The sequence below is a fragment of the Oryctolagus cuniculus genome, chromosome 1, assembly GCF_964237555.1.
Source record: "Oryctolagus cuniculus chromosome 1, mOryCun1.1, whole genome shotgun sequence".
Taxonomy (NCBI): Eukaryota; Metazoa; Chordata; class Mammalia; order Lagomorpha; family Leporidae; genus Oryctolagus; species Oryctolagus cuniculus.
In genome coordinates, this window is record NC_091432.1 from 215,909,752 (window position 1) to 215,931,136 (window position 21,385).

The 21,385-nt window shown below is 44.8% G+C and overlaps 1 protein-coding gene across 7 annotated transcripts in view; it reads right to left on the minus strand.

Moving 5' to 3' along the window:
- PTBP3 (polypyrimidine tract binding protein 3) overlaps window positions 1-15,107 on the minus strand; it is a 108,859-nt gene extending 93,752 nt beyond the window's left edge. The window contains exons 1-2 of one of the 7 annotated variants that reach the window (XM_051843113.2): window positions 14,877-15,086; window positions 11,898-11,931 (exon numbers count right to left, since the gene is read on the minus strand). In XM_051843113.2, coding sequence (XP_051699073.1) covers window positions 11,898-11,931; window positions 14,877-14,884 — 42 coding nt within the window. In that variant the 5' untranslated portion in view covers window positions 14,885-15,086. Of the gene's footprint in view, window positions 1-11,897; window positions 11,932-14,876 lie in introns of all 7 variants that reach the window. The other 6 variants (XM_051843121.2, XM_051843126.2, XM_051843130.2 and 3 more) reach the window with 6 other exon arrangements.
- Between the last annotated feature and the right edge of the window lie 6,278 nt (window positions 15,108-21,385).

A 21,385-nucleotide genomic window follows, 5' to 3' on the forward strand; every position in this document is an offset into this window, starting at 1 on the left:
TATACTTTTATAACTGTATAAATACAGTTTAAGGAAAAACCGTCCTGGCAAACTGCACTTTTTACTCTATGGTCCAATGTTTGAATCTTAGGACCACTTGAAAAATAACATTCCCAGAATCAAGATCAAATGTAGTATTTATTATATTCCCATGTAAATTCTTTTTAAAAATACATTTATTTAAAAAGTTACAAAGTGAGAGAGGGAGAGACAGAAAGTCAGGAGCCAGGAATTTCAACCAGGTCTCCCATGTTGGTGGCAAGGGCCCCAAACACATGAGCCATCTTATGCTGCTTTTCCCAGGAAAATAGCAGGGAGCTGGATCAGAAGTAGAGCAGCCAGGACTCGAACAAGCTCCCATATGGGATGCCAGCATCACAGGTGGCAGCTTTACCCGCTATGCCGCAATGCTGGCCCCGCCCATGCAGCTTTCTAATTTGGCTTATAGTAAGACCATGACTTTTTTCCCCTTAATTTTTTTTCCACGTTGAAGGGCATAGCAAAAGGGAAACAGAAGACAGAAGAGGTATCTTCAATCTTTTGGGTCATTCCCTAAATTCCTGTAACTTCTGGGGCTGGGCCAGGTCAAAGCCAGGAGGCTGGAACTCCATCTTGGTCTCTCTTACGGATGACAGAAATCCAATTACGTGGGCTACCATATGCTGACTTCCCAGGTGCAGGAAGCTAGATCTGAAGCCAAGTAGTCAGGACATGAACCAGCCCTGGGATGAGTCTGGGCATCCCAACTGGCAGTTAACCCTCTGCACCATAATGCTCACCCCAATAATGACCTTCTAATCCAGTTTCTTATTGATTTGGCTCTCTGTGATATTTAACTGCCTATTTTTTTTTAAAGATTTATTTTATTTATTTGAAAGGCAGAGTTACAGAGAGACAGAAAGAGATCACTGGTTCACTCCCCAGATGTCCGCAACACCCCGAGCTATGCCAACTTGAAGCCAGGAGCCAGGAGCCTCTTCCAGGTCTCCCACATGCATGCAGTAGCCCAGGGACTTGGCCCATCTTCCACTGCTTTCCTAGGCCATAGCAGAGAGCTGGATCAGAAGTAGAGCAGGGATGGCGCCATAGCTCACTAGGCTAATCCTCCACCTTGCAGTGCCAGCACACCAGGTTCTAATCCCGGTCGGGGCACCGGATTCTGTCCCGGTTGCCCCTCTTCCAAGGCCAGATCTCAGTGGAGGATGGCCCAAGTACTTGGGCCCTGCACCCCATGGGAGACCAGAAGTACCTGGCTCCTGCCATCGGATCAGCGTGGTACACCAGCCGCGGCGGCCATTGGAGGGTGAACCAACAACAAAAGGAAGACCTTTCTCTCTGTCTCTCTCTCTCACTGTCCACTCTGCCTGTCAAAAAATAAAAAAAAAATAAAAAAATAAAAAAAAAAGTAGAGCAGCCAGGACTCCAATAGGCGCTCATATGGTATGCTGGGACTGCAGGTGGCCGCTTTACCCACTATGCTGCAGCGCCAGCCCCCTTAACTGCCTTTTAAAATTTTCCTCTCACTACTGTCCTTTACAATAACATCAATTTTTACCCAAACTCCCCATGACACTATTCATCACAAGATGAACCTTCTGAAAAACCCCTCTCCTACTCCCATCTAGAATGACGGCTTTTCTAAGCCTTCTGAACAGCTGTCAACCTGAAGCTTCTTTCCATTTCTCTTCTGAGTTGGCTCAACTTTTTCTGTAACCCATTTTCCCTGTCCTTAGTATGTAACTTTGCTTAAGTACATCCTTTAATAACTACTCAAATAATAGTAAACAAGATAAATTTTGTCTATGCATGTCTGAGAATTCTATCCTTATAAATGGTCATTTGACTTAAAAAGGAATCCCGGGTTAAAACTTTTTTTCTATGAACATTATACTGTCCCATTTTCATATAGCATACAGTTTTGCTGGTAAGATGCAACCTGACATTTCTTTGAAGTTGACTTGTTCCTCTCTGGAAGGTTCTGGAATCTGACCTTTCAAAATAACATGATGACATATCTAGGTGATATGCCTCTGTACCTGTTATACTAGGTAATTAGGCTTTTGGTCTGAAGCCTGAAACTAGCAAAAGTTGCTAACTCCCATGTCCAAATTCAACCACAGAGAAACTGTAGAAATGAGAGGGGTGTATAGATTTCAGGAGCTAATCAGCTCCCAGTTAATGCAGCTAGGAAAGCAGCAGAAGATGGCCCAAATGCTTGGGCCCCTGTACCCACATGGAAGACAAAGAAGCAGCTCCAGGCTCCTTGGCCATTTGGGGAGCGAACGAGATAGATTGATCCCCACCCCCACCCCCACCATGTTAATTCTGCCTTTCAAGTAAATTTTTAAAAAGTTGTGGATAGGGGAAGGCACCTGGCCTGGCAGTTAAGCCACCAGTTGAGAGATGCCTACACCTCATATCAAAGCTGATCTGAAGCCAGGAGCTTCTTCTGGGTCTCCCACACAGCTGCAGGAGCCCAAGCACTTGGTCCATCTTCTACTGATTTCCCAGGTCACAACGGAGAGCTGGATCAGAAAAGGAGCAGCTGGGACATGAACCAGTGACCATATGGATACCGGCGCTGCAAGCAGAGGCTTAGCCCACTACATCACAGCACCGGTCCCTGGAAGATCTCTTTCTCCCTCTTTCTCGCTGTCATTCTGCCTTTCAAATAAATTTTTTAAAAAAAGGAAAAAGAAAACTTTAAAGGAAATAGTAACTTTATTTTGGTGCAAAAAAATTGTGTAATCCATGCATGGTTTTTTCATATTATACATTTTCCATTAACTTTTTGAGACTTCTCCTATAATGATCCAGAACTATGTGAAAAAAGGGTATTTACGGTTTTTGTACTATTCTTGCAACATTTCTATAGGATTTTATTAAAATAAAAAATTTAGGGCCCAACACTGTTGCATAGCAGGTAAAGCTGCCGCCTGCAGTGCCAGCATCCCATATGGATGCCAGTTCTAGTCCCGGCTGCTCCTCTTCTGATCCAGTTCTCTGCTATGGCCTGGGAAGGCAGCAGAAGATAGCCCAAGTTCTTAGGACCCTGCACCATGTGGGAGTACCAGAGAAAGCTCCTTTCAGAAAGCTCAGATCAGTGCAGCTCCCACCATTACAACCAAATGGGGAGTTAACCAGAAGATGGAAGACCTCTCTCTCACTCTCTGCCTCTCCTTCTCTCTAACTCTTTCAAATAACTAAATGAATCTTTAAAAAATAATTTTAAGTTATCAATGAGATGAATATCATTTAAAAAGAAATCCTTCTTTAAAAAAGGATTAATTTATTTGAAAGCCAGTTATACAGATAGAGAGGGAGAGGGGGAGGGAGAGACGGAGAGACGGGAAGGAGAAAGAGAGGGAGAGGGAGGGGGAGAAGAGGGAGAGGGAGAGGGAGTGGGAGGGAGAGAGGGGGAGGGAGAGAGGGAGGGGGAGGAGGAGAGGGAGGGGAAGAGGGAGAGGGAACCTTTCAAAAGAGAAAGGAGGGAGGCCGGCATTGTGGCACAGTGGGTAATGCTGCGAGACAAAGGCTCTAGTTTCAGCTACTCTGCTTACAACCCACCTTCCTGTTATTGTGCCTGGGAGGGCGCAGATGAGATTCAAGTACTTGGATTTCTACCACTCATGTGGGAGACCATGATGGAGCTCCCAGCTCCTGGCTTCAGCTTGGCCCATAACTAGCTGTTTGAGCCATTTGGGAAACAAAGCAACACATTTAAGATATCTCTCTCTCTTTCTCTCCCTCACTTCCTCACTTCTGCCCTCTGTGTTGCTCTTTTTTTTTTTTTTTTTTTTTTTTTTTTTTGACAGGCAGAGTGGACAGTGAGAGAGAGAGACAGAGAGAAAGGTCTTCCTTTGCCGTTGGTTCACCCTCCAATGGCTGCCACCGCCGGCGTGCTGCAGCCAGCGCAGCACGCCGATCCGAAGGCAAGAGCCAGGTGCTTATCCTAGTCTCCCATGGGGTGCAGGGCCCAAGCACTTGGGCCATCCTACATTGCACTCCCAGACCATAGCAGAGAGCTGGCCTGGAAGAGGGGCAACCGGGACAGAATCCGGCGCCCCGACCGGGACTAGAACCTGGTGTGCCGGCGCCGCTAGGTGGAGGATTAGCCTAGTGAGCTACGGCGCCCGGCTGCTCTGGCTTTCAAATAAATAAATAAATACTTTTTAAAAATAGACAAAAGGAAAACAGAAAAAAGTTGTGCCACACAAATGCTAATCACAAATGCTAGGATGGCTACATTAATGTCAGACAAAGCAGACTTCAGGACATGATTTATTAAGATAAAAATGTAACTTCATAATACGGGTCAATTCATCAAGAAAATGAGTATGAAATGTGCATGTGTATAATAACTGAGTTTCAAAACACACAAAGCAAAAAGAAATAAACAAATCCACATTTCTAGATGGAAATTTCAACTTTCGTCTTCTATTTCAGTAACTGACAAAACACATAGAAGGATAAATCAGTAAAGGTACAGGAGACTTGAATCTTCAACCAGTTTGTGCTATGACATTTACTGGCACTACAACCATCGAAAGTAGACTGCACATTCAAGTGTAAACTCACACCATGTTTGACATCAAAACAAAACACAGGAAATATAAAAGAACTGAACTTACACAAAGCATGATGTTCTTTGATCAAAATAGCAATTAAAAAGAAAGCAAAGGGTGGGTATTATGGTACAGCAGATTAAGTCGTCGCCTGAGACATCCACATCCCATATCAGAGTACTGAGTTCAAGTCCCGGCTACTCTTTTTCCAATCCAGCTTCTTGCTAAGATGTACCCTGGGAGTATCCAGACAATGGCTCAAGTACTTGTCTCCTTGCAACCCATGTGGGACACAAGTTCCTAGCTCCTAGGCTTTGCCCTGGCCCAGTCCCAGGACAAAAGACCTCGCTCTACAACTCCTTCCCTCCGTCTCTCTCCCCTCCTGTCCACTTCCCCCATCTCCCATTGCTTTGCTTTATCAAGTAAATAAAAATAAAAAAACCTTAAAAAAAAAAAAAAAAAACAGGCTGGCATGGCTACACAGCAGGTTAGGCAACCACCTCCAATGTCAACATCCCACATCAGAGTGCCAGTTTGAGTCCCAACTGCTCCACTTCCCATCCATCTCCCTTCTAATTCATCTGGGAAAGCTGCAGAGGAAGGCCCAAGTGCTTGGATTCCTGCCACCCACACAGAAGACCTGGATAGAGTTCTAGCTCCTGGCTTCAACTTGGCCCAGTCTCCACAGTTGTTGATTGTGGTTATTTGGGGAGTGAACCAGCAGATGGAAACACAGTCTTTCCTGTCTCTTAGTCTCTGTCACTTTGGGTTTCAAATAAATAAATCTTAATAAAAAAAACACACACACACACACACACACACACGGGTCAAAGGTCATCCCAAGCCCAGAGCAGAAAATATATTGAACTGAGTGTAAATTAAAATCTAACGTGTGTGAGCAGGTGTTTGGTGCAGCAGTTAAGTAGCCACTTGAGCGGCTGGGTTCAAGTTTCGGCTACACTGCTCTGATCCAGGTTCCTATCAATGCATATCTTGGGAAGCAGCAGATGATGGCTCAAATATTTGGATCCCTGATATCCATGAGGGAGATTCAAGACTGGGTTTTCAGCTCCTGACTTCCACCTGGCCCAGCCCTGGCTGCTGTGAGCATTTGGGAAACAAACAAGCAGTTAGAAAGTCTCTCCAGGGGCCAGCGCCGTTGTGGCTCACTTGGTTAATCCTTCGCCTGCGGCGCCGGCATCCCATATGGGGGCTGGGTCTGGTCCCAGTTGCTCCTCTTCCAGTCCAGCTCTCTGCTGTGGCCTAGGAAGGCGGTGGAGGATGGCCCAAGTGCTTGGGCCCTGTACCCACATGGGAGACCAGGAGGGAGCACCTGGCTCCTGGCTTGGGATCGGCGCAGTGCCGGCTGTAGTGGCCATTTGGGGGGTGAACCAAAGGAAGGAAGACCTTTCTCTCTGTCTCTCTCTCTCTCTCTCTCTCATGGTCTATAACTCTACCTGTCAAATTTTTTTTAAAAAATTAATTAAAAAAAAGAAAGAAGAAAGTTTCTCCATCAGTCTCTTGCTCTCTGCCTTCCAAATAAAATGAAAGTAAATAAATCTTTTAAAATTGTAAAGACAGAGATTGAGCAGGGTTTAAAAAGACAATTTTAGGGGTCAGTGCTATGTCATAGCAGGTAAAGCTGCTGCTTGCAGTGCCAATGTCCCATAAGGACACCAGTTCGAGTCCCGATCCAGCTCTCTGCTATGGCCTGGGATGATAGCAGAAGATGGTCCAAGTACTTGGACCCCTGCACCGACATGGGAAATCTGGAAAAAGCTCCTGGCTCCTGACTTAGGCCTGACCCAGGCCTGGTCTAGCTCTGACCATTGCAGCCATGTGGGGTATAAACCAGAAGTTGGAAGAGCTCTCTCTCTCTCTGCCTCTGCCTCTCTGAACTCTTTCAAATAAATAAATAAATAAATCTTTAAAAAATATTAGACCATTTTATAAAAATAAGCAAAATATTTAGCAGAAATTTACTTTAAAAAGATAAACAAATGTCTAACAAGAACCTGAAAGGATATTTACTTCTACAAATCATCAGGTCAACAATTCAAATGAACACTAAAATGAGGAGTAGCACAGGGCTTGAGATGCCACTTGCAAAGCCCATATCCCACAACACAGTGCCTGGGTTCAAGTCCAGATTCCAGCTTCTGCTATACTCCTATACTCCAGGAGACAGCAGGTAATTGCTCAAGTACTCATGTCCCTGCCACTCCTGTGGCAGATTTGAATTGCGCTCCAGTTTACTCCCTTCAGCCAGACTCAGACCCAGCTGCTGTGGGTGACTGGGCATACATAAACCAGTGTATGGAAGATCTCTCACTTGCTCTCTGTCGCTCTGCATTTCAAATAAATAAAAAGGAAAAAAAATGTATCAAACTGCTCCCTAAAGACCTGCACATTTCACACTATAAAAAGAATCTGCAGGGGCTGGCACTGTGGCACAGCGGGTTAAACCCCTGGCCTGAAGCGCCAGCATCCCAAATGGCGCCAGTTCTAGTCCCGGCTGCTCCTCTTCCAATCAAGCTCTCTGCTATGGCCTGGGAAAGCAGTAGAAGATGGCCCAAGTCTTTGGATTGGCGCAGCTTCGGCCGCTGTGGCCACTGGAAGAGTGAACCAGTGGATGGAAGACCTCTCTGCCTATACTTCTCTCTGTAACTCTGTCTTTCAAATAAATCTTTAAAAAAAGAATCTGCAGGGGCCAGTGCTGTGGCATGGCAGGTTAAGTGCCTGCAACACCAGCATCCCACAGCGGTGATGGTTAGGAGTCCTAGTTGCTCTACTTCCAATCCAGCTCCCTGCTAATGAGCCTGGGAAGGCAGCAGAAATGATCCAAATGCTTGGGCCCCTATAGCCATGTGGGACCCAGAAGCTCCTGGTTCCTGGCTTCCATCTGACCCAGCTCTAGCCTTTGCAGCTATTTGGTGTATGAACCAGAGGATGGAAGCTCTCTCTCATCCACTACTGCCACAGAGGGAATAAGAGACAGAAAGATGTCTTCCATCCACTGGTTCACTCCCCAAATGGCCACAACAGCCAGTGCTGAGCTGATCCAAAACCAGGAGCCTCTTTAGGGTCTCCCATGTGGGTGCAGGGGCCCAAGCACTTGAGCCATCCGCTGCTGCTTTCTCAGGAGCATTAGCAGGGAGCTGGACTGGAAGTAGAGCAGCTGGGACTCAAACTGGTACCCATATGGGATGCCAGCACTACAGGCTCAGGCTTTAACCTGCTGCACCACAGCACCAGCCCCAAAATAAATAAATTTTAAAAAATAATAAAAAATAAAAAAAAATCTGCAGTGAAGGCCTTCAGTATTTCCTAAAATGCAAGCACAATATTAAACTGTTTCTGTAAAGCGCCAGAGGGTAAATGTTTTGGCTTCATAATCTTGGCTACAACTGCTCAACTCTGGGGCCAGCACTGGCAGAGCTGGTTAAAGCCCAGAACTGAAGCGCCAGCATCCCATATGGGCGCTGGTTCCAGTCTCAGCTGCTCCTCTTCTGATCCAGCTCTCTATTATGGCCTGGGAAAGCAGTGCTATTTGGCCCAAGGACTGCACCCACGTGGGAGACCTGGAAGAAGTTCCTGGCTCCTGGCTTCAGATAGGCGTAGCTCCAGCCATTGTGGCCATCTGGGGAGTGAACCAGCAGATGGAAGACCTCTCTCTCTGTAACTCTTTCAATTAAATAAAATAAATCTTTTTTTTTTTTTTTTTTTTTTGACAGGCAGAGTGGACAGTAAGAGAAAGACAGAGAGAAAGGTCTTCCTTTGCCGTTGGTTCACCCTCCAATGGCTGCCGTGGCCGGTGCGCCGCGCTGATCCAATGGCAGGAGCCAGGTGCTTCTCCTGGTCTCCCATGGGGTGCAGGGCCCAAGCACTTGGGCCATCCTACATTGCACTCCCGGGCCACAGCAGAGAGCTGGCCTGGAAGAGGGGCAACCGGGACAGAATCCGGTGCCCTGACCAGGACTAAAACCCAGTGTGCCGGCGCCGCAAGGTGGAGGATTAGCCTATTGAGCCGCAGCGCCGGCCAAATAAAATAAATCTTAAAAAAACAAAACAAAACTGCTCAATTCTGCCATTTTAGTATAAAAGTAGCTACTAAAAACAAATGAGCATAGTTGTGTTCCAATTGAACTATTTACAAAAACAGGTGGCAAGCTGGATTTGGCCCAAGGGCTGTAGTTTGCTAACCTCTGTTCAATCAAATAGAAGACTATTTTCAAAACTACTGAAACATGCTGTATTGTCTGTTCCTATATAGTTTCAAGCATGGTAATTACTGGAAGCCAATTATGGTCCTTCTTAAAACACATGTATTTCTCAATAGGATGAAGACTAAAACATTTAATATAGAAGGCTATGACTCAAAAAATAGTTTATTTTAATAGCTACTATGGTATTTTGAAAAAGCAACCAGGAATATGGGAACCATCTGAGTTTAAGATGAACCAACTATTAATAAAGTATAGGCTAAACATAAAAAATACATCAAAGTACAAGCACAAAAAGCTGTTACAATGCTGATACTTTGATTTATCTGGTATAACAATTCTTGAAATATGTATGGTGTCATTCATAATCACCTGTTTGGTTCTTCATTCAGAGGAATTAAAAATTAAGGACAGCAGTTACTTCTCATTGTTTCTCAATAAGCATTTCAAAATATAAACATGAAAAATAAAATATTTCATGAGAAGTACCAAACACTAATTTTCTTAATTAAGGTCAGGCTCAAAAATTTATATTCCACTTAGAAGATACAAAGTATACACCTAAGTAAAACATGGTATGGCCCTGAACTGCCTGAAAATGTTCCTGTCTTTAAGAAAATTCCAGTCTAAAAACTGAAATTAAATCTTTCTCACTATGGTATATACCTAACAGAAGAAACATTAGCAAAATTAGAAGGTTTACGTTCCAGTATAAATCTGACACGTAATTAGCTGCATGACAAGCTGACATTCATTTCATTCATCAAATATTTTTGAGATTATGTGCCAGGCACTAGAAACACAGTATTGAAGAAAATACCAAAAATTCCTGACCTCATGACATAGAGTGAATCACTTAAATCTCTCGAAGCAACTGTTTTCTTCCCTTAAAATAACAGATTTTATATTTAAGAATATTTTCATTTCTTTAAGAAAAAAGTCCACATCGCTTTTCTAAATACAAAGTTAACCTATGAAGCATAATGTGAAACCAACACTTGCCACTGGCTAAAATCATTTGTTCTGTCATCATATTCAGACAGCAGAGGGATTAACTATTGGCTTATCTTTCAAATAATCAAGATGTGATGAGTTGGGGCTAGAGTGTAGCCCAGGGTTAAAACCCTGGCCTGCAGCAACTCATATGGGCGCCGGTTTGAATCCTGGCTGCTCCGCTTCCAATCCAGCTCTCTGCTACGGCCTGGGAAAGTAGAAGCTGACCCAAGTCCTTGGGATCCTGTACCCACATGGAAGACCCAGAAGAAGCTCTTGGCTCCTGGCTTTGGATCAGCTCAGCTCTGGCCATTAAGGTCATTTGTGGAGTGAACTAGCAGATGGAAGACCTCATGCTCATCTCTCTCTCTGGCTCTACCTCTCTCTGTAACTCTTTCAAATAAATAAATCTTAAAAAAAAATAAAGATGCAATGAGTCTTATTGGCCTATTATTTGGTAATTAAACTTCCTCAGATAATATTCAAGAAAAACCGATTAAAACTTATTTTATGAGAAATTCTATATGAATAATTTCAAAGTACCTTTCCAATACTTAAATCTATAAAGATTTTTTAACTGATCAGTTCATGTTCTCTATTGTGATCTGATCTTTCTTTAATATTTATTTCACTTCATCTACTTGAAACAACAGAGAGGCAGTCAGACATACACAAGATCTTCCAACCTCTATTTCTCTCCCCCAGTGGAGGCAACAGCCAGGGCTGGGCCAGGCAGAAGTCAGGAGCCTGGAACTCCATCAGTCTCCTAAGTGGGTGGCAAGGGCCAATCACCTGAGCCAAGATCTGCTGCCTCCCACAGTGCATTAGCAGGAATGCTGGATCAAAAGCTTGAGCCAAAAAACCAAAAGAGCTTGAACCAGTACAATGATGCGGGATGCAGGCATTCCAAACAGTGGCCTAACTTGCTGCGCCACAACACCTACCCGAGGATTTAGTTTTTGTTTTCTGCACTTTGGAGCCAGAAAGTCAAGTCCTATATTCAAATATGACTCCTGTACCTAACATTTAAATTTTCTTTCATTAAGCATCAAGATGTAATTTTCCCCACAACAACATGACAGTCTGAGATTCAAGCATAATTTCTTAACTCCTAAACGGTTAGGTTTTGTAAATGTCTCCTGTGTTCATTTTTGCCAAATAAAATTCTAGAATCACAAGTTACATTTTTAATAAAATCAAAACAATTCCCTTTAAGTATTTCTTCCCCTACAGGTACTTACACAAGGGCTATTTAACACACATAATACAAAGATGAACTATTTCTTTTTTTCTACAATAATCTAAATATGTAAGTGTCTTAGAGAACTAGAGTCTCAACTATATTAAATACCAAATTACTAAAGAAAAACTTTAATGCCCACTGATGTCTTAAAAGCGGTATACTGATGAAATTACTTATAAAATACAGTGAGGTGTTGATAAAACCAAAATGATCTATAACTCAGAAAAATCATCAACGTAAAATATTAATTATCCAGTTTTCTAGCCTTTTAGGTAGGACCTTCACTGATGGTGGCTACTAACAAAAATGCTCAGATTTTGGAATCAGGAAGATAGGAGTGGAACAGCAGTACACTGTAAATGGACACAGACTTTCGCAACTCATTTTTTAAATCTCTAAAACAAGAATATTAATTACCTACCTTGACGGATTACTATAATTACTAATGAAAACACAGGTAAAGCACCTGGCACACAGTAAGTAATGAAAAAATAAGTATCAACTGCTATTATTATTTTATTACTTGCAAGCACAATCATGAAAGAGGATAAAAGAACAAGATATGAAGAAAATCAGAGTGTAGTTTACATTTAACTGCTAAAACAAAACAAAAACAAAAAACTTCTTGTTAGTCCATGTTTCTTTGAGCTGCCCTTTCTTCGTATTTCATAAATAATAACATAGTTCCTCCTTATAAATATATAAAATGCAAACTACAGATCTACTCACGTTGGAGCTAAATAAAAATAAAAAGTCATCACCATACAAATAAACAGATAATTCTATGAACAGGTGAGATGATTTCACCATTGGAAAAAATGCAAAAAACTAAGATATAAAAATGCTTATGAAAGGAGAGTAAAAGATTCCTACCTTTAAACCGACTGCTATAAGATCTGTAACAACACTGTATGGAAAAAGTAAAAAGAGAAAATGGAAAACAAAGTTAGAGAACAAGTTTTTAAAAGACAGAGATAATAAGATTAAAGAAAAAAGAAAAAGCATTACAATAACAAATAATAAAAATAAGAATGTGATGAGTTATGAAATGTTAATACAAAGAAAAATGATGGGACAGTCTAGCAACAGCAGAGTATAAAAGCAAAGACTGGGCAACAATATAAGAAATCACCTCACTATTTAGAAAAGTGTAATTGTGCTTCAACAAAATGATTATGTGTTTACTCATTTACCTTTACTTAACAAACTCAAACCAAAACTTAAAGTTACTACGTTCTTTTAAATCACTGGTATGAATGATCATGTCTAAAATTTTAAATGAAACAAAACTAGTGCTTGGATTTTACAGAAGTCTAAGATATTTTGCGAATCGGCCATTTCCCAACCATGATTGCGCACCAAAATATACTTAAGTCAATCTCTGAGAGCTAAAATAAATATGAACATCAAGTTTCAGACATCAAAATTTTCAGAGAAACGATTTGCCTTTTAGAAAATTCTACCATGTCAAAACTGTGCTTAAGTTCAAATTATCTCTTAGCGGGAAATGAGCACATACACACACACAAAAGGCAGCTGGAATTTGAAGAGGAACTAAAAAGAAGACTATGTTGCCTGGTGGTTTGTTTGTTTTTAAACTACCCAACATAAGGGAAAGATAACTTTTCAGGTTGTGGGAAAATAGAGAAATTTAATTAACCTCCAAAAGGCAAAAATTCACTGTATTCAACACCATATCTTTCAAGACCAGAGTGTAAAAACTCCTATTATAAAGTTCTGCCATACAAAAATGTATCTCTTCTATGTCTTCAATCAATACTTTACCTCCCTATCTGCTAAAAGAAAGTAGAAGTCAATTCCACACTCTGTTAATAACCTACAATGTCATCATCACTTCATAAAAGTAAACAAATATATGACTCTGGGTGGACTGTTAAGCCATGTAATTTGTTTTAAACAATAACTATGTCGATTTTGTTTTTCCTTCTAGACCTTTGAAACTTGAAAGTAAAACTGTGCAATACCTATGGTTACTAGTCCTGACACAGGCGGCCAATCATGCTCCTACTTGAGCTACCTAATGAACTTACCTTCCACTATCTGTGTCACTACCCTCCATATTTAGACCAATAAACTCATTCTTCACTTCAAAACCACAAACTTTTTAAACACTAGCCAAAGAATAAGCTGGCACTGCTCAGTTGTTCAAGAGCTTAACAAAGAAGTTCCAAAAGTTGTTTTTATTATAAAACTTTTCTTTATTATAACTATAAATTTTAGGACAGGAAAAGCTAGCTTGCTTCCCTAAATAAAGTCAAACCTTCTAGCCACAATTCCCTACAAATACCAAAACAATAATTTCATGGCCTTCCTGGACTGAAAACTGGCATAATGACACAAATCATTGAAACAGCAAAATCTTGCACATACACAAAATGTAACTGAGTAAGGTAATGTGAAATAGACCTAAATCTTCCACAGTGTTCGCAGAGAGCTTCAACTAGACAATAAAGCATTTCCATCTACATAAAAAGCAATACTTTAAAGATGATCACAACCATAAATTCTAAAATTGTAATTTGATGTCTTTAAGAGCGTGCAATCTGGATTCAAATGAGTTATTCCCTAGTATCACACATTTCGTATTGTGAAACTAAGATAAATGAAATCTTATGAGGACAAAAATTGTTGGAAGATTCCATCGTCTTTACACAGCACGACAACAACCATCATGCATGGCAACATGTAAGTGGCTTTCACTGTCCAAGCTAGTCCCGCATCTTCCACAAGCAAGGGGCTTATAGAAACCTTATCATCCAAAGTAGGTAACAGGCCAAGCAAAACCTCAAGTGTAAAATGGAATAAATAAATGGATTCGCAACCTCTAACTCGGACAGAGCTGGGACTTTTCTAAATCCTGATGCACATACTACGAACCTTCAATTAATTTACCAAAATCCTAGTTTTTTTTCCTAATAATTAACATGTCAGGTCCCACCCTACACCCCGAGTCCCCAGAGAAACTGTTTTACAGTGCAGGTGATTCCAAATTTTTGTTATTATTTTAAAGGTCGAGGACCTAATCCATTTTTGAGCCTCTGAAAGCTGCCTGAAAAATGACACTTTCACAGTGTTTTTCACACACACAGGACAGCGCGATCAGGAAGTTTCTCAGGGGTGGGGGCGCGACGGGGAAGGGTCCGCGGCCACCAGGTCGCGGTACCAGACGCTAGGTACCCAGAAATGACTACCGTATCCCCACAGCCCGGGTCGGGGGACCTGGGCCAGTGCCCGGCGGCCCCGAGCCTCCCCGCGCCGGGCCGGGGTTCGGCACCCGGTCGCCGCCCAGACGTGTCCGGACGCGCGCGCTCGCCGCTCGCCTCGCCGCCGGGGAGAGCGCCGGCACTCGCCCCACCTCGCCGGTAAACAGCAACTCCCCAGGCGGCAGGACCGGAGCGCGGCAGGACCGGCGCCCGCCCCGAGCGCCGCCTCCGCCTCCCCCGGCGCCGCGCACCATTTTTTGAGAGGAAGTGTCGGGAGGCCGGCCGGCCGGCCAGGCTCCCGGGACTCGGAGCGCGAAGGGCGGACCCGGCCCCCCGGCGGCTGCACCGGGTTCCCCTTCGCTTCCCGGGGTGTGCGCTGTTGCGGGTGTGAAGGGGCGGACGCCGCGGGGCCGCCGCGTGCAGGAAGGAGCGGCTGCGGCGCACGGCGCCTCCGCGACTCGGAGGTCCCCCCACCGAGGCGCCCGGAAGCCCCGCCGTCGAGCCCGGCCGGAGCCGCTCCTCGGGCCGCCGGCGCCGCGCCCGGGCTCCCCGGCCTTGGCGGGACGCGCCGAGGGAGGAAGCGGGGCCAGCGCAGCCCGGCACGGCCGCCGCGCCGCCAAGCACTTACCCATCCATGGCCCAGTTGGAGGAGCGCACGGTGCGGGAACTGACGGGCTCACCGCGAGCGGAGCAGGCCAGGCAGCGGCAGCTGGGCGGCTCCGGGGACTGACGTGCGGCGCCTCTGCCGAGCCCCGGCCGGTCGGAGGTGGAAGGAGAGTGGGAAACAGGGGCGGGGACCGGGCACGCTCCCGCCACCGCCGCGCCCCCGCCTTCCCCACCCCGCGAGCGCGTCCCCGCTTGGCCTGACCCCGCCCCCGCGGCGTCGACGCCCTCCCTGGGGGCCCGCCCCTGCGCTCGCACCCACCCTTGGCCCGCTTTCAGCCGGCCTCCGGCTCGGCTCCAGGGCGCCCTCTTCCTGCTGTCTGTCGGCGTGAGGCCCCGCCCCCTGGCTCTCGGCCCGGCGCGCGTGCGCGCCCCCGGCACCTCCCCCCGCCTGCGTTCGCGGGAGCGCGCGCCTTGTGCTTCCCGCTCCGCCGTCCGCCCCGCCCCGGCTGCGCGGGTCTTCCGGCTTCGCAAGCTGGGGCGGTCCGGCTTGAACTCCTCCCTCTGCCGGCGGGAAAAGCCTGGGGGGAACCTGGCTCGTTCGCGTAGGTAAGGGTGTCCCTCCAGGACCCCAGGACAGAGGCGGAATTGCCCCCCTGTCGGTGGCGCACCGGAGGCCACCCACTGGCCGTGGTCAGCGGAGCGCCGGCCTGCAGACCTAGGGAGGGTCGAGCCCCGATCCGGACGGGCCCTGCGATCGGCCGTCGCCCGCGAGGTGCGGTTGCGAAGACGACTGAGGCTCTGAGACCCCCCGGACTGGAGGACCTCTGAGTTTTTCACGGGGCTCTCAGGGTGCGAGTTGACCTGAAACGTTCAGTGCATTACCGGCGTGTTCCGAAAGTTCGCTCATTCATTCCTCAGGGGTGTGTGTTTGGGGGAAGAGGGTGTTTAGGAAAAGATTATTCGCTTTTTTCGGTTGAAAAATACAGACATGGAGTGATTTGCCCGCGATTTCATAACGAGGAAACTTTTGCACAGAGCCCTTCCCTGTAATCTGAGAAAAAAAAAAGATATTTATTTACATATTATCTATAATGGGTGTATATAACCAGCGACCATACGCTTTTTTTTTCTCCTTTTGTAGTCTTAGTTCTGAGATTTGAATGATTTTTTTCCATCCCCAGATCACCAAAACGTGAGCCATTAAATGCTGTCTTCAACCAAATTATTTTGCTCTCCTAGAAAAGTCCCTTCCCTCTGTCACCTCATTTGAAAAGCAAGTGGGGGCTCCTGAAAAGATTTAAACTGGATTCACCCATCGTGCAGTCAGTACTTATTGCGCATGTACTGTGTGCCAGCCACTGCAGGGATACGCAAAAATTAGATTCCACCCTTCAGGACTGGGTAGACCCCTTGGTCAGTGTATGGCTTTTGTGGACAAAAAAGAAATCTTTAAATAGGGTATATAATTCACTAAGGACATGTTTTAAGTACTTCAGTCCCTTTTTCCCAAAACGTTGAGTGTATATATTTTTTTGTATGTTAAGTCCTAAGACTAAATTTGCAAACATTGCCACCCTGCATTGTCAGGTGGAAATTTAAGGTTTCAGGGGCTGGCACTGTGGTATGGCGGCTAAGCCAAGGCCTGAGTCCAGAATCCCAGCTGCTCCACTTTCCATCCAGCCCTCTGCTAATGTGCCTGGAAAAACACCAAAAGATGGCCCAAATGCTTGGGCCCCTGCACCCACCTGGGAGACCCAGAAAAAGCTCCTGGCTTTGGCCTGGCCTAGCCACAGTCACTGTGGCCATGTAGGGAGTGAATCACCAGATGGAAGCTCTCTCTAAGTCTCTGAAACTCTGTCTTTCAAGTGAATAAACAAATGTTTAAAAAAAAAATGTTTAATTGAGAATAAGGAGCTAATGCAGTCAATTTGGAGTATATTTTGTTGATAGTGATTCATATGTTTGAAAGGCAAAGAGAGATCTTCCATCCACTGGTTCACTTCCCAGATGGCTGCAAGGAGCCAGGAACTTCAAGCAGGCCTCCCACAGAGGTGGCAGGGGCCCCAGCACTTAGACCAAATTTCACTGCTCTCCTAGATGCATCAGCAGGGATCTGGATCAGAAATGGAGCAGCTGGGACTTGGGATTCAAACTAGCACCCATTATGGGATACCAGTGTCACAGGCAGTGGCTTAACCTGCTGTGCCACAATACCAGTCTCTGATGAAATTTAGTATCTTAATTTTTAAATTTGGTATTCAATATTAAATATTTAAAAAATGTATTTCCTACAGTATTGAGTTCCTGGCTTCTGATTTCAGCCTGGCCCACCCTAAGCTATTGTGGGCATTATGGAAATGAACCACAGATGAGAAATCTCTGTCTTTTTGTCTTTCAAATAATATTTTTTTAAAATCTGAAATATGTGAATCCTTTAAAAAATTCACTCTCTATTTTATAAATAACACATAAACATATTCCCTATTTCGATTTTTTTAAACTTTTATGTCATTATAGAAATTTTCAAGCATACAAACAATAATTATCCAGATTGTGTTTTGTTTTGTTTTCTAAGATTTTATTTATTTGAAAGGAAAAGTTAAAACAAGAGAGAGATCTTCTGTTCACTGGTTCATTCCCAAAATGACCGCAATGGCCAGAGCTAAAGGAACTGTAACTCATATAGGATGTAGGTGTCATAGGCAGCAGCTTAACTGTTGCACCACAATGCCAGCCCCCCCAGTCATCAGTTTTAAATAAGATCAATATGTGGAATTAGTGCTGTGATGAATGGGCTAAGGTGGTGCTTGGGAAGCCTGCATCCCATTTTGGAGTGTCTCCGACAGAGTCCCACATCTTCCCATTCAGCTTCCTGTTAATTTGCACCCTGGGAAGCAACAGGTGATGGCTCAAGAACTTGGGTTCTGGGGCCAGTGCTGTGGCATATCAGGTAAAGCAGCCACCTGCAGTGTTGGCATCCCATATGGACATTGGTTCGAGACCTGGCTGCTCCACTTCCAATCCAGCTCTCTGCAATAGCCTGGGAAAGCAGTAGAAGATGGCCTAAGTCCCACCCATTGGAGAATGGGAAGAAGTTCCTGGCTCCTGGCTTAGGATCAGCCCAGCTCCAGCCATTGTGGCCATGTGGGGAGTGAAGCAGAGGATGGAAGACTCCTCTCTCTCTCTTTCTCCATATCTCTCTCTCTCTCTGCATCTGCCTCTCTGCAACTCTGCCCTTCAAATAATAAATAAATAATTCTTAAAAAAAAAAAAAAAAAGCCTGGGTTCTAACCACCCGTGTAGGAGACCCAGAAGAAATTCCTGACTTCTGACTTCAGCTTTGCCCAGCCCTACCTCTTACAGGCATTTGGAGAGTAAACTGGTAGATGGAAAATGTCTCTCTCTCTTTTTCTTTCTGTCATTCAGCTTTTCAAATAAAATCATCAAAATTATCATAGAGAAGAGTGGTTCTCAATTACTAACATGCATCAGAATCATCTGGAGGACTTGTTAAACAGAAATTAGTTTTTTAATATTTATTTGTTTGAAAGGCAGAAAGAGAGACATCTTCCATCCACTGGTTCACTCCCCAGATGGCCGAAATGGCTGGGGCTAGGCCAGACTGAGGACAGGAGCCAGGAGCTTCTCCCATGTGAGTGTATCAGCAGGGAGCTGGATCAGAGGTGGAGCAGCCAGGACTTGAACTGGCACCCATATGGTATGCCAGCATTGCAGGCAGTGGCTTAACCTGCTACACTACAATGTCAGCCCCAAATGATTTATTTCTGATTCAAGAATGGGACCTAAAAATTTGCATTTCCAACAGATTCCCTGATGATGTTATGCTGCTGATAGTCTGGGCAGCACATTTTCAGAAACAATGATGTAAAGGGTTAAGTTTTTTCTGCAACCCATAGTTGGTCAAGAGTTGTTTATTTCACAACCTTTACCCCAAGAGTCAGGAGTCCTTAGCCCTTAGCCTGAAGCAGTTTTTCTAGCTAAACCCAGTGTAGAATATACTCAACAACCTTTTTATTCTTCTTCTAAAGTGGACACAGTACTTTTCTGGACTTACTCCTAGGCCATCTACCTTTGAGAGCTGATAACAGAACCTATGACTTTGCCCCTTCCATCAGATTCTTGCTTGTTCCTGTTTCTCCTGAGTGACCTAAGTAACAGAAAACCTTTGCTAATGGCCAGCAACATGGGCAGGCCTTTCTTTCAGACTGGCCTCCTGCTATAGTAGCCAGTAACATTTTACTTCCTCTCACTTGTTTTCTAATAATCTTACTCTGGAACTCTACATCCATATCCTTGCATTATGATCTGTAACTTTACCTACTCTCCACCACTCTACTCAATTTTTGTTGTTAATTTTTGAAGGTCAAAATTTATATATATTGAAATACACAAGTTTAACTGTTTTTCTGGTTGTTTTTAAAAATATAACCATATATATCCTTTAAAAAAAAAAAAAAAGGAGCAGAAGATACTATGGACAGGCATTTGGCCACCAATTATGACTGGTTAAGAGGCTCACATCCCAGATCGGAGTACCTGGGTTTGATACACAGCTCCAAATCCTGACTCCAGCTTCCTGCTAGTACCCGCCCTAAGAAACAGCAGTGATGGCTCAAGTATTTGGGTGCTTGCACCCGACTGAGGGGGACCTGGATTGAGTTCCAGGCTTCTGGGTTCAGCTGCCCAGTCCCAGACAGTGGAGACAATTTGGGAAGTGAACCAGTTAATGGATTCTCTCTCTCTTCTCTCTCTCTCTCTCCTTCTCTCTCTCTCTCTTTCTCCACCTCTCAGATTAAAAAAAAAATTTTTTTTGTTTTAAGAATTATTTTATTTAGGCCGGCACCAAGGCTCACTAGGCTAATCCTCCACCTGCGGCGCCGGCACCCCGGGTTCTAGTCCCAGTTGGGGCGCCAGATTCTGTCTCGGTCGCTCCTCTTCCAGTCCAGCTCTCTGCTGTGGCCCAGGAGGGCAATGGAGGATGGCCCAGGTGCTTGGGTCCTGCACCCGCATGGGAGACCAGGAGGAAGCACCTGGCTCCTGGCTTCAGATTGATGCAGTGCGCCGGCCGGCCATAGCAGCCATTTAAGGGGTGAACCAACGGAAGGAAGACCTTTCTCTCTCTCACTGTCTGATTCTGCCTATCAAAAAAAAATATATATATATATATATATTTTATTTAGGAGCCAGGCGCCCCCCTCCCACCCAGTCTCCCATGTGGGTGCAGGGCCCAAGGACCTGGGCCATCCTCCACTGCCTTCCTGGGCCGCAGCAGAGAGCTGGCCTGGAAGAGGAGCAACCGGGACTAGAACCAGGTGTGCTGGCGCCGCAGGTGGAGGATTAGCCCAGCAAGCCACAGTGCCAACCAATAAAATCAATCTTTTTTAAAAAATTATTTTATTTATTTGAAAGAGTTACAGGGGCCGGCGCCGTGGCTCACTTGGTTAATCTTCTGCCTGTGGCGCCTGCATCTCATATGGACACCGGGTTCTAGTCCCAGTTGCTCCTCTTCCAGTCCAGCTCTCTGCTATAGCCCAGGAGGGCAGTGGAGGATGGCCCAAGTGCTTGGGCCCTGCACCCGCATGGGAGACCAGGAGAAGCACCTGGCTCCTGGCCTCTGATCGGCGTAGCTCCAGCTATGGCGGCCATTTGAGGGGTGAACCAACGGAAAAAGGAAGACCTTTCTGTCTCTCTCACTGTCTAACTCTGTCAAATAAATAAAAAAGTAAGAAAGAAAATTCACAGGCAATGGCATTAAAAGATAAGTTTATTAAAAAAAAAAAAAAAAAACCATACACACAAAGCAAGAGTTACAGAGAGAGTTAGAACCAGAGAGAGAGAGAGGTCTTCCATTCTGCTGGTTCACTTCCCAAATGGCCGCAACCCCAGAACTGAGCTGAACCAAAGCCAGGAACCAGGACCTTCCTCCAGGTCTCCCACGCAGGTGCAGGGGCCCAAGTACTTGGGCCATCTTCTACTGCTTTCCCAGGCCATAACAGAGACCTGGATTGGAAGAAGAGCACCCAGGGACTCGAACCAGCACTCATACGGGATGCTGGCACTGCAGGTTGGGGCCTTAACCCATTGTGCCACAGCACTGGCCCCAAGATAAAAATTTTAAGACAACTGAAAAAAAAAAAACACATTGACAGAAATATGAAAAGTTAAAACATTCTTGCCAGAAACCCTCAGATTCCCATTAGTGTGTTCACAGGCTCATTTAGAGAACATTTGCTTGGAGCAGTTTTTCTCAAACTTGAGTCATTCTGGTACCACCTCCAAGATATTTGCTTAATCTATGTACCTTCTTCATCCTTCTTTACTTAATATTTTTCTTCAAATCACCTCAGTTTTTAAACTCAAATACTTTAATTTTCAAAGAAAACTATCATCATAAATGATAAACCAGTATCACCTGTCATAAATAAAAAGAAAAGCAATGACAAGAGAAATGTTATTAAATTCTAACTAGATTCTGTTTTCTACTAAAGGCTCTGGGCCACAAGCCTGTCT